The 13594-nt window shown below is 40.6% G+C and overlaps 1 protein-coding gene across 1 annotated transcript in view; it reads right to left on the bottom strand.

Moving 5' to 3' along the window:
• The window catches only part of ryr3 (ryanodine receptor 3), a 128455-nt gene extending 115322 nt beyond the window's left edge, over positions 1-13133 (bottom strand). Inside the window, exon 1 of the mRNA XM_078275395.1 lies at positions 12978-13133. Coding sequence (XP_078131521.1) covers positions 12978-13133 — 156 coding nt within the window. The remainder of the gene's footprint in view (positions 1-12977) is intronic.
• Between the last annotated feature and the right edge of the window lie 461 nt (positions 13134-13594).

Genomic DNA, 13594 nt, shown 5'->3' with positions numbered 1-13594 from the left:
GGGCCCTGGCCTGCAGCAGGAGGAGGTTGGGTGGCTGCTTTACCCAGCTTCCAAGTGTAGAGCGGGAATTTGACCCTGCCCTCTCCCAACCCGACCCTACCCATCATCACTTCGATATCCCTTTAGATCCTGCAGGTCCGACAATTCTCCACCCGATCAAACAAAAGAGTGTCACTCTGGTTTAGAGCCACTGGCACTTGTCTTCAACAGACCCTAAACGTTTCCCACTCTTCTCTTGCTCTTATTATTTTATTTCTTCGTCTTCTTTTTCTTCTTCGTTTACTAAGCAGCCAGTGTTTCCTTAACAGACAGCGACAGGTGTATCTGTGTGTGTGTGTGTGTGTGCGCCGCCCGATGCATCCACCAGCCGAAACCCGAGAGCTACAGATGCTCTGGCGTGCCAAATAAACTCCCACAACTCACCCGCTGCTGCCACCAATGTGAACTTGAGAAAATGTGAATCTGTTCAATCCCTCAGCGCTGCTATTTTGACATGCATGCTTTGCACATGCTCAGTGAAGATCAACAGGCACACTGAGTAGGAAAAAAAGGCAGATTGGGGGTTAAACACTGCAGGGAATTAAGAAAATCCCAGCACGTTTGGTCTCCTTGCTCACACTGTCTCAGTGTATAGTCTGTCTAAATTGCTCTGACTGCTCAGGAGTCGTGTTTCTCGTAAATGTCAGGCAGGGTGCTAAGTGCAGGTTGAGCTACATGTTTTTAGTGAAGCTTAGCTCACACCATGGAGAGAAAAATAGATACAGTGTAGATGTGTGAAAACTACAACCTGATAAGCCAGATAAAGGCTGTCATTGGTGCCTATATGAGCACCATATTTTAAGTGAGATTAAAATGCTAGTTTCTGTTAGAGCCTGTATCCAAAAATTGTGACATAAACTTAGTATCACAGCTAGCACAGAGCTCTGCACTAATGAGTGATCTGTCAACCACAAGCACCTGACTATAGATAACCAAGTTGTTATTCACCACCTTACAGTAGGCTAAATTTAACTTCCTAGAGCTGTAGGAAATGGAAGAAATAGTGATGAGAGTGTGAAAAAATGATTAAAGGCAGCGGAGAACCAGACAAAGTGCAATGACAGGGGAAAATAGGACTTGAAGCCAAAACAGAAAAAGATGAAGATGTAAACAAGAGGAGGAGAGATGGAGGAGGACTGAAAAAATTGCTTGCTACATTTTAGCTTGACAGTGATATTTTTTACAGCCAAAGAGACACTGTATATCTGGTTCATGGGAAAGCGATACTCTAGCAGGTTCTGCCCCAGTCGGTCACTACTCCGTCTATTTAATCAGATCAGTTAGTCAATACAGTTGGCTCAAACAGAAACAGGGATGCAACAGATCTCTATTAATAGGCTGGGTAAATGTGGTGATGGTGTCTGACTGGCTCCATAATTAAGATCAGCTCAATTATCTCTGAGGTAAAACAAATGTTCCAATTATGTACAAATCTGTTTAAAAACAAGGTACGTACAAGACTAACCATTCAGGTCTACCAAGCTATTTGACTGCAGGATTCATTAAGTGGTTTAATAGATCCTTAATGATAGTACTCCTTATCTTTGAGTGACAGACAGTGGACATTGAGTCAACATTCATGTAGTCTATATCCTTGACGTTCCACTTCCGGGATTGCTCCGTTGCCGCCGGAAAATCCGCCGGATTTCACTCATTTAGGCCGAATATCCATTGCCTTGGGCTTCCTTTGTTTTGGCATTTTAAACTCTGGTCGATTTATGAGGACTATGGTTAACCTCTCAGATCTCTGCAGGGTAAATCCAGACAGCTAGCTAGACTATCTGTCCAATCTGAGTTTTCTGTTGCATGACTAAAACAACTTTTAAACGAACACGTTCCACCAAAACAAGTTCCTTCCGAGCCCATTTTGCAGCAACACTGCTGCTTTTCTGCGGTGCTTAGCTCCGCCCAAGATGATTCTGATTGGTTTAAAGAAATGCCAATAAACCTGAGCACGCTTTCCTTCCATCCCTGAATGCTATGTGGAGGAGCCAGACTCTCTCCAGCGTGCTTTGGAGGAGGGTCTGGCAAAGCAAGACTAACATTCATGTAACTTCCAAGTCTTTGTCAATGTCATAAATAGTATTTGTTCCAGTTAGTCGGTCAAGAAATAGCAGGGTTCAGTTTATGTAGTACAGTACATGAATAAATGCCATGGAGACAGCTGACCTTATAGGTTTTTTCTTGACAAAAAGTAATTACTATTTATATGAAGGGAAGTCTAATATAAGGCATTAAAAATAAAAGCCTACACGTCACTATTATTATATTATATATATATATTATAATTAGTGAGTAAGATCAGTGTTGGTAGACGTGGAAGGCTGGGAGAAAAACTTTGCAAGTTAGCCATTCATTTGGCTCAAATATTGATGTCTTTGGAGAAAGAGACAAATGAAGATGGAGCAAGAGTAGGCAACAGAAAGAGAGATAATGTCCTTTCACGGCACTCTGATGCATAACACCAGTTCATCTACTCAGTTCTGTGTTTAAGCAGCAGTAGCAGTTCCACTCGGAGTGGGCTGCATTTCCAGTCATTTTCTACAAAAGCCAGACTGCTTTTTGTCATACGCAACTGATTCATAAGATGTTTCAATGAATGAGATCAAGTCCCTTAACCAAACAGCCATTCAGCTCCACAGTACAAACAGAAGGAAGTCAATGTGGAGCCGCAGTGTGTGCTAGCAGGAAAATGTCAAGATTTAGACCATTTCATATTAACTGCTTTACATAGCACTCATACTTATTACAGATAATGACATGAATGTGTGTTTTTCCTGAATGCAGATGAGACACATTATGGACCTCTCAGATAGAGAAACATTAGAACAGAGGACCTAAGCAGTCTTGTTCAGAGATGCCACAATCAGTAGGTTCTTTTGCAGGATATTGCTCTCACCAAAAGACTACATATTATTTCTGACCTCAGGATTTACACACAGAGATTTGTCACTGAAGATGCATTTACATTATGACATCCCTGTCACACGTTATGTGCAGACATACGCGCATGCATAATGTGTGTTGTTGTGCATATAAGTGTGTGTGCGTGTCTGAGACGACATCATCAAAATGAATTATGCACTGCACATTTGAGCTCTGTATTAAAAAATGAAATAAAATTCCGCAGTCAAGCATGTTTTGCCCCGCAGTACACTGCCATGGATCACAGAGTTTGAGATTTATAAGGTGTTCCTATAACAAATTGGATTTTTTTGGCTTAGTCTGTACGCATATTGCTTTAAATAATAGAGGGCCCCCATGCACGCAAGGCTGATGTGTCTACCTCAGCAGAAGCGCTGAGAAATGGGGGTCCTCCGGTCAGGGACGAAGCTGGAGCCTCTCTAAAGTCCATCATCCTGTCTGATGAGACAGAGCGGACACAGGCGAGATGTAGTGGGGTGTGAAGAGGTAGATAGAAGACTGTGTGTCTGGCTTTGAGGTGAAAAAAGAAGTGCCGCGGTGAAAAAAGAAGTGCAGATCAGGTGAGGTGAAAACATTCACATGAAGCAAACTTAAGCCTTCTTTTCTCCCCCTAAGCTCTCAGCTCATGACCCAGGCCGACAGATCTTTTTACCCTCCATCAGCAACATGAAAAGGTGAGTACTTTTCTTTCCGGAATAAATTTTACACAGGGGTCAGACTTTGATTCCTCAGACACACCGGATAGCTATGGGTCAATAAGGGGACGTGACAAGATATACATTCAATGAGCATTAAAGTGTTTCGTAGTACATCAGCGGCAGTCTGTGACAAGGTAAACCTCCCTCCCTTACAAGGGCTGGAAACCTTTTTTCCGATCCATCAAGCTACAAGATGTCGGCTCTAGACAGCGGCTGTCATGGTTGAATGCACCCAGCAAATAGAAAATGGTGTTTCTAAGATGTTGGTGGGCTTACTGAAAAAAAACAAAGATGATTGAATTATTAGCAAAGTGACACAGAATCATGTTTTCTGAAAGTGAAAATCCCGTCTTGTCAAAAAATAATTTAAATGGCATCAGTAATTTAAACAATGGATCATTTCTAAGCAGCGATTGCCATTAATTTGTGGTGCCCTTAAGCAAGGCTAGCAACCAACTGCACCAGCAGAGCTCTTCGGTGACTGTGTTGCAAGGCTTCCTGTACAAGAGCTTTCATGCTCAGCTAAGTTAAAGCCCCTTAAAAAAACTTGAAATCTTAAAGTGCCTATAATTGATATTCTTATGAAAACTATGTATCAAATGATGACGTGAAAACCATGTCATAGTTTCAGCCTATTGTTTAGCTGTCCGGCTCACAACTTGAATGTTGTGGTTGACTCTGACGGCTCTTTTTTCTCGTGACGGTTTCTATGACGGCAATATTTATTCTCTTGACAAATGCAATATCCCCCATAGTTGTCACAGACACACTACCCTTAGGAAAGTGTTTTATAACCTGTTTATATTTATTACTTCTACTCTAACAGTCTGTTTTTTTCTTTCTTTTTGGTATAGTATGTTTACAAGCTTCTTGTTTACAGTAGTATTCATACACAGTATTCATAATTTATTATATTTTGTGCACTTTGTATAGTGTCTAAGTTTGTTGCCTTATTTTATTTCATTTACCTTGTATAATCTTTTTTCTAATTTAGTCGGTGTGCTTTTTCTTTGCCCTTAACTTTTTTTACTTGACTCACAGACCCTGCACAATATTTCCTATGTGCCTGGACTGTTTGGTGTATGCACAAATGGCAAATAAAAATCTTGAATCTTATAGCATTGTTTTTTACCACAGCAGGCAGCTTCAGCAAAAAAGCTCTAAAAGCCCACTGTATACAACCTACTAAGCACCAAACAAAGAACAGACAAAGTTACGACTAGCTGGTGAACATAGTGGAGCATTTAGCAGCAAAAGAGACCGATATTGCCCTCGGTAGTTGGTGGAGACCAGAGGCAGAGCTAGAGAGAGTGAACATACTAATATTACATTTATCAGGTGGACACAAACACGACTCCAACTGAATGCTAATGTTGCTCCGTAACTGCTGAATATGTAAATAAGCAACTGTTGTCTAACAAGTTCACCATATCGACTTGATGATTTTCGCTGCCCCAAAGTGGCAAAAGGATCAGTTATTGCAGGTTTAAGTATTTCTCTATAACACTAAATATTCATGACTAAATAAGCAACTGTCAAAGTTTTTTTTTTTCTTGAATAGGTAGGATTCATATTTGCTTTTTTAGGACAGTGTGGATTTGTGACTAAACCACCAACTGTCATCAGATTCTGATTCTAATGTTGCTGATTGGTGCACAGAAGTAAGTGATGTCACCTTTTTCCAACTGAGCCCCGTCCACTTCAACACCAGCAAAAAAAAAAAAATTAATTATTATAATTATTTGGGTTGAGAGTCCATTCAGGCTGCTGCTACTCCTAGATTCTACTGCTAACTCAACCTGGACCACCACAACAACATACTGCACTGTTGCTCCTGCTGAAACTGGAATACCAGTTAAATTAATTTGTATTTTGGATTATGGTGTAAAACTTGATGCACACAGTATGGAATGACATTTGCATTTAGAGCCAATATTCAAAACGAGGTATATATAATGTTAGCTAATTACATTTTTTTAAATTTACATTTTAGTAGAAGTAGAAACATAATGTAATAGTAGGCACCCTAAGTATATCCTTAACATTACAAGCCAATAGATTATTCTGCAGTTAATTAGTTTAGTTCTTAATCTTCTTCTGAAACTAGTTTTTACAAATCTTCAAACAACTCCATACATTTTAATGCAACTCAAAAAAAAGGAGTTCATCCTGCATTAAATATTTAACAAATAGTCCATTCTTAAGTGATCAATAAGTCAATAATAAGTGTTATTTAACTAAACAGAGCTGCCCCCAGTCAAACCCCTCACATCTCATTAACACATTAAAAGCATCTTGGTTGGGGGTGGCAGCAGGCTCGCTGTCCTTCAGCCGGAGCTGCCAAAGAACACACTGTAGCTTTGCCATCGTAGCCTGCTCAATCAATACAGAGGAAATCCTTCCTATTCAATTTAAATCAATCTGAGGGAGGTTCACCTGAGGTGCCTCTCTCTCCGTCTCACTTTCCAACTCTCAATGAACAGGCAAACTTTGCAAGGGCATCAACTAGTGCAATATAGTAAATGCTGCATAGGCCTACTGTGCTGGAATGATGACTTTGAGACGGTATAGATTTTCTTTGCACAGAGAAATTACGAGTCCATAGTGCTTCTTACTTTCCATTATTCCAGGTTGTGTAGCACAGTTGAGATATCTGGGCTCAATTTCCAACAATCAGGAGAAGCTATAAGCTCACATTTATTCTTTCGTATAGCTTCTCCTCAGACTTGTTGATATGAAACAATTGTAATAGGTTTTGGGAGATATTTTTGTAATCTGTTTTTACATTATTGCAGTTTCACCAAAAACATTTTCACCAAAAACTTAACGTTATTGAATCTTGGGATATAATCAAAGCCCCAGAACAGCTACTGAAATGACCTTTTGAGGTGAGATTGTTTCGTCAGTTGCTGTTTTCAGGGGAAATAATTAAGTTTAACGTTAAAGTTTTAAGCCAATGTGGACGAGAAATCCTCAAGTAGGCCTACCCAAAAAAATAAACATATAAACTTCCATGACAACTCTGTCCTGCTGATGAAAGTAGTGACATGATCAAAAGCCCAAGAACAGTTATGATATGTTGAGATTATTTTATTTCAACAATGTGTTTTTTTTCATAAAAATAGTATCTGGTGGAAACTAAACATTACTAATTTAGGCAACAAAAAAACATCATAAAATATGGTTAAAACTTAAAAATAGTATGAGAAAGGAACCAGTTTTCACTTAAAAATCAAACGCATTATTCATTCATCCCCTACATTTGCAGGGTAAGGTATTGTACATTTTTAGCATATGCTATTAACATAACTATGCACATGATTCTCAGAGATTCTGTAGATTATCATTATCAAACCATAAGGCCCTCTTTGGTTTTATTTTTATACTTTTTTTTTACATTATTGCAGTGTGTTTGAGTTAACCAGTTTCAACTCAGTGTCATATTTCATCACACGCTGCTTCCAGACAATCAATTACTCACATCTGCAGAAAGAAATTGAAGAAAATAATTTCTAAAAGGGCACTTGAAGAGCACGGACCTCCGCCAATGCCAAATGCCAGATCTTGCATTGTTAATGAAAGTGAAAGATAGTTTGTGTATCCTGCTTCTAAAACAACCAAGATGGTGTAGTGCTAGCCAAATGTATGTTAGTGTTGGTGTGCCTACCTGTTCTGCCTAAATAAGAAATCTTATTTATCGATATATGTGTAGAATGTCAGTCTCAGACAACAAAATTATACAAGCTTTAGCCCACATTGATTTTAGCTCTGTCAGGTATACATCTAGACTGTGGAGACATTGGTGCTCCTGTTTGTATATTACAGGTGAAGGTTGTTGACCTTTTGATTAATTTATATAAACTGTACTACATATTTATTGCTATATTTTTGTAAATGTCCTTTTTTATTGCACTATGGACCTTCCATTTGTGTCCTGAATAAAGTCATTATTATTTATTATTATTATTATTATTATTATTATTATTATTATTATTATTATTATTATTATCATCATCATCCAGCCTGTGATTCAGATCCGCTCCAAACATTTATTCATTGGCCCATGCTACATCCTTCCACCAAGTTTTATGAATATTTTCCGTAATCCTGCTGACAGACAAACATAACCTCCTTGGCAGAGGTAAAAAGATATTGCCATAGAAACTATTTTAACTTATTTGGAATATCGTTGTGGTAATATTAAGATAGGTCTCCTGTAAGGTTTGCATTTCCCCCCTCCTCATTTTGACGGACACTTGACTCCACTCTTGTCATACATACTTTGACAACTCTTTCACACCAATTTCATCAGAGAAACTCAACCAAATCTTGCCATCATCACAACATTCATCAGAACATAAGTTTACACTCTTCATCCTTTGGTTTAAGATCCAAAACCTAAACTCCAATCTTCTCCAGCCACCTGCATGCATTACACAATAACTGGACGTAGGCTACCCTTCAGTAGTAAACCCTTAAGCAAAGATTTTCAACAAACACAACGTGCCGAGCACACCAGAAATCTACCAAGTTGCACCACATTCATACATTTGTAGATTTGTAGACACTTGCTGTGTTCAACTTGAAAGCCCATTGACACTGTCCATCACTTTGACACTGTTTTACTGTATATTACCATGTGGTATCAAGCATTTGATTTCTAAATGCTACTTCATTCCTATAAAAATGGTGTTAAAGAGTCACTGGTCTTGTGCTGCCCCGGGTGTGGTTCAGTGCCAGGGGAGCAGAGCTGTATGTGCTGTGGAAGCATCATCTTTAAAAAGGCTAAATTTAAACCCCCAGAGTCTGTGCCTTGGTATGCCGAAGGCTTCCAGAACATAAACTCCAAATAAGCCCAGAGGAGCTTCTGGTGGACTGCAAGCCCCGATCACCTGGTTTTAATAAAGACGTAACAGTAGCTCACCTGGAAAACTAAGTTAAAATTGAACCTCATATTTCTAAAAAAGTTCAGGAAAAACCTTGATTGACCTTTAGTTTAACCCCACTTAGTAACTGTAGCTGCTCCTGCCAAGCTTTCCATTCTCACACAGCACACATACGCAGTTTGACGATAACGGTGGAAATTTACTACACAAGTAAACAAAAGCCGACTTTCTAGCTAACTAAACCTTTAAAAAATTAAAAAATGAATTAGGGCTGGGAGATATCGCCAGAATCTTCTATCCTGATAGGTCATTTCATATCTCAATAACGATATATATGGCATGTTTTCTGATAATTTCATGAATAGTCTATATGAAATAACCACATGCTAAGCTTATTTTTGTATACTCCTGTGTAAATTAAAGGGGTGATTGAATGCAAAACCCATTTTACCTTGTCATAGTTGAATAATGACAGTTTAGTGGGTAACTAGGACATACATAGAACCTCAAAATCCCATTGATACCTCTTTCCTCTGCAATCTCACTATTTGAAACTGCCTCTGAAAACGGGCAAATTTCAACGAGCCGCCTAGTTGACGTCAACTCTGCGGCTCCTCCTCATTTGGCTCTAGTCTCTATCTTTGTCATGCCCAAACATTTACATAGGCTACGCCACTGATCTGAGGTCAGCTTAGTCTTCTGAATAGGTCGCGTAGATCTCAGAAATTGTATACATTGTTAATCTGCTATTTTACCACTAAATTCACTTCTGAGACTTTTTTATGCGAGAAATCAACTGTGTTGAGGTCAAATATGGGCCGTTTTACGAAAATTGATGTCTAATTGCAAATTTTGTCCGACTGTGTGTCGGAGTTCAGCGGTCGGTGCTGCCTGCGTTGCTGCCTCGCCACCGGCCTGCCTTCCTTCACAGACCCCGGCCTGCTGTGAGGTAGATGGAGCTCCGTCACGGCTGGCAGCCCTACGGCATTCCATACCTGCGCAAAGTCACCGTTTTTTGGGTTAATGGACTACCAAACGCCGCTGCCCTGACAGAGCTCCAGGGCCTGCAGCTCCCCCTCTTCCTGCTAAATGGCCGGTGTGTGTGAGTGAGAGCGCGGTCAGCGAGCTTGTTATGCCAGCAATCTCTTACCACAGGTTCCAGTTAATCTTATAATGTGTGTAATTATAATGTGTTGAGTTATTTAAACAAACGATTGGGGAAGTAAACGCCTCTTGTCCGCGAGTCTCATTGATAGAGCCTGCGGCTGGATGGCGCTCTTTCAATGAGAGCAAGCCAGCCTCCTCTTAGAATTCCTCTGGAATTCACAAAAATGCATTAAATTGAAATCGGACACCATTGTTAGCTTTATAAGACCTTGTGGTAGATGTTATATAAGTGGCGTGACGAAATTCAAACTGAAATATAGCTACTCTAGTTATGCCAGCAGCTGGCAGCCAGGATTAAAAAAACATGATGGACTCTTTAGAAAAGGTAATTATCTTCACTTGAGCTTCTGCGCCGTAAAGTCACCGGATGCCACAATCTTCTGAACATAGTCATACTGAGAAATACAGAGAGAGTTGTGTGGAGCTGATAGTCTTCATTAGCTTTGTAGCAACTCATTTGGCAATGGCTTGAATGTAACGGACGTTTATTAATATCAAAAAGTTACGTGCTAAAGCTTTAAGGTAACCACCAAACCAACTAGTAAATACTATTTTGTTATCATCTGCATGTGTAGTATGCCATTTTTCCATTAAAATATGTATCTCTGGAGAGTTAAAGAACTGTCCAAGAAAAGTAATTTCTAATCAGTTAAGCAAAGGATTTCAATGCACTGTGAGTTGTTTTGTCATTAATTTAAACTTTAGTATCTCCATTATCAGCTTCAGGGTCTATAAAGTTACAGATAGGACTGCAGTGGTCTAACATTTTCCTCAGTTTCCTTAGACAGAGAAGCTCTCATCGCTGCCAGCTTTCCCAATGTTACACATCAACAGCAAGGTGAGACTGGCTGATGTCCATGCTGAAATTAAATCACAATGTCTGGACTTCCATCAACACCTGACAGTCATGTCCAATCACAGAAGACTTTGCAATTTTATTTCTTAAATAAATATCTGACTTGGAGGATTTCCAAAACTGAAACAAAAACAACGCTACAAATGCAATCAATTGAGCGAAAGACAGGCCATTTGTAAAAAGGCTTATGCCATAATGTTCAACAGCTTGTATTTGTATTGTATTTCAATTAACACTTTTTTTAGGGCTTCCTGTGAGGGCATGTTTCTCACACCACTAAGGTTTGATAACAAGGCTATGTGGAGCTCAGGGGAACCCCCCTTCTCAAACCGCTGTTGTCATGAGATAACCAGGATGCCATTGTGACAGTAGATCTGAGAGGCATGGGTCAGCGTATAACTAGCATCACAAATAGGATCTGTTAACTGCAGGGCCCTGCCTGCCATTAACAACCAGCCAAGCCTTCACAGGGATTACATATAGATTAATAATATACTATGTATATCAACATCTCAAAGCCATTAGAGATTTGAGTGCACTGTTTCAGCCAAATGGGCATCCTATGTAAAACCAGAACAAAGAGAACGTCACTTAAAAAGGACCACACCAGCATGTTTGCATGTTTTAGTTCCTTTGAGGGCCACATTTTATAAATGAAAAAATGGTAGTGTAGTGTTTTGAGAGAAAAGAATATATTAAATTGCATTATAGGAAATGTAGGATCCAGGAACTAATTACTAGGAATTAAAAGTCAGAATATCTTGGCCTCTGCTGCTACTGCTCAAAAGTCCCCCAACCTCTCTGTGCGGCAATCTATTAGCGCGCTGTCAAAGTGAGTTATGTAGCCCATACTCTATTTCCTTGACGTTCCACTTCCGCGATTGCTCCGGTGCCGCAGGAAATAACGCCGGATGCATGTGTTTTCTGTATCCTTCCGCTTTCTTTGTGTTGGAATGTTAAATTCTGTAGATTAATGAGGACTATTGTTGACTGCTCCTCAGATTGAGACAGCTAGCTAGACTATCTATCCAATCTGAGTTTTCTCTCGCGCGACTATTTTTACAGCGGAGTTTAGCGCCGCCCATGACGATTCTGATTGGCTAGGTTTTTCATATCGTACAGAAATGAACTGAAGCCAATGGTTGCCTGAGCAAATACTGTTAATCCACATAACTAAATCACAGCAGCATTGTTTGCGGAACGGTTACTTGTGATGGAAATGTAGTGATTAGGAAATGGGCTAAAACATGGAAAACCACCGGTAAAGTCCTTGTAATACAAAATCTTGATAAATATATTAGCCTATTTAGACAGCAACAGATTCCAACCAAAAAATAAAAGTAAAAACAAATTTGGGAACTTGAGATGTATACCTTTTCCTCACTTTTTGGAACATGCCTATTGGATTTTGGGTTTAGCACTCCACTGAAAAGTTCAATTGTTGACAAGCAACCTCCTTTTCCAACAAAGTAAAAACAAACTGCTATGACATAAAGGACAGTTGTGTTTTATAAATCCATGGCAACTGAAAGTGGGGGCCCAGATACATGAGGGGTCCTGGTTCAAGGTTTTCAATAACACTACAAATTATACCAATTACAGGATATCTGACGATTCAAACCCACGATTCAACACAAGGATAGGCCAACAAAATAAATGCAGAATGATATGGTATGAAACCAGGTAGGCTATACCAGCTGGGCATGCTGAATAAATGAGAATCATTGTTCTCCATGCAACACCTGGGTCACAAATCTTCATGAGGCTAGAGAAGAATACGTGCGCGACAGATATTTCCACCACACCAACATACAAGCTGTCATATCATTTACAAGGATAACTGCTGTGCATAACCACATAGAGACAACGTAAGCAATCTGCGTCAAACTAAAATAGTAATCAGCAGGAGGTGGCTTGCGTGTGAGCACAACTTATGGAAACTCTTCTCCCCTGGGAGGAGAATACATCCATAAAAAGAAAGAAATAGCCGAATAGAAGAAAATAAATGTTTTTGCACAATGCCTTCTCGAGAAAAAACAACACCGATCAGAAAGCAATGAAGGGTGGAAAATGATAAGGGGGGCACCAGCAGACGGGAGTCTCATTGAGATTCCCCACATCTAGAGTCCTGTCGACAGGTGCGCCGTGCCCGCAGGGTGCAGCATGCAACCTGCAGCAACTCCCCCCCCCAAAAAAAAAAAAAATCATTCGTGCACAAGCAAAGTCAAAATGAACCACTGACGATGTTTTTTCTTTCCAAAACTTCCACAATAATCCCAATTGGATCGGTGATTTACTTAATTGATGTGCTGTCTGTCGCCTCTGAAGGCGTTAATTGGCGAAAGGAAACCGAAGTGCAAGCTATGAAACGGCTCAGCACGCACCCATGAAATTATCTTTACTTACAGTTCTCAAGAACTGGATCTCGTCTTCCCCTTCTCCGCCCTCAGCCATGGCTGTGAAGGAGCCTGCACAGACTCTGGAAGCCACCACTGACTGCCGGCAGAAATGCGATGCTGTGCCTCTCAAGCCGATATTAGCATACAGCTCATCCACAGCCATATAGGGCAGCCCCGCCGAGCCCCCCCCCCCCTCCTCTTCTCTTTTGCTCTCCTCTCCCACCTACCTACCCCCTATGCCTACCACCCCCCCCACACACACACACACACACACACACACACACACACACACACACACACTCTCTCTCTCTCCCCGCTCTTCCTCCCCCTCCTCCCTGCGCCCCGATGCCAGCAGCAGCAGTGCGGACCAGCGGGCGGACGGAGCCGGAGCATCAGAGGACGAACCCCCGGTGGAGGTGGCGGTGATGCTGCTCTGCTGGTGTTGATGATACTCAGGAGCTCAAATACTTCTACTTTTAAAATGTTTGCGGTGAAATTCCTTTTGCAAGTCAGCTGAGTCAGCACCTAACGGCTCGCTGTCTGGCAATGACGCATGGTGGTCAGAGGGTACAGCTACTTGGCTGAATGTAAAGGTATGAATGGCCACCTCACCCTCATACAGCT

The sequence above is a fragment of the Sander vitreus genome, chromosome 18, assembly GCF_031162955.1.
Source record: "Sander vitreus isolate 19-12246 chromosome 18, sanVit1, whole genome shotgun sequence".
In the NCBI taxonomy this organism is placed as follows: domain Eukaryota; kingdom Metazoa; phylum Chordata; class Actinopteri; order Perciformes; family Percidae; genus Sander; species Sander vitreus.
Note: the sequence above shows the minus strand (reverse complement) of the source record. Positions and strands in the feature narration are given on the sequence as shown.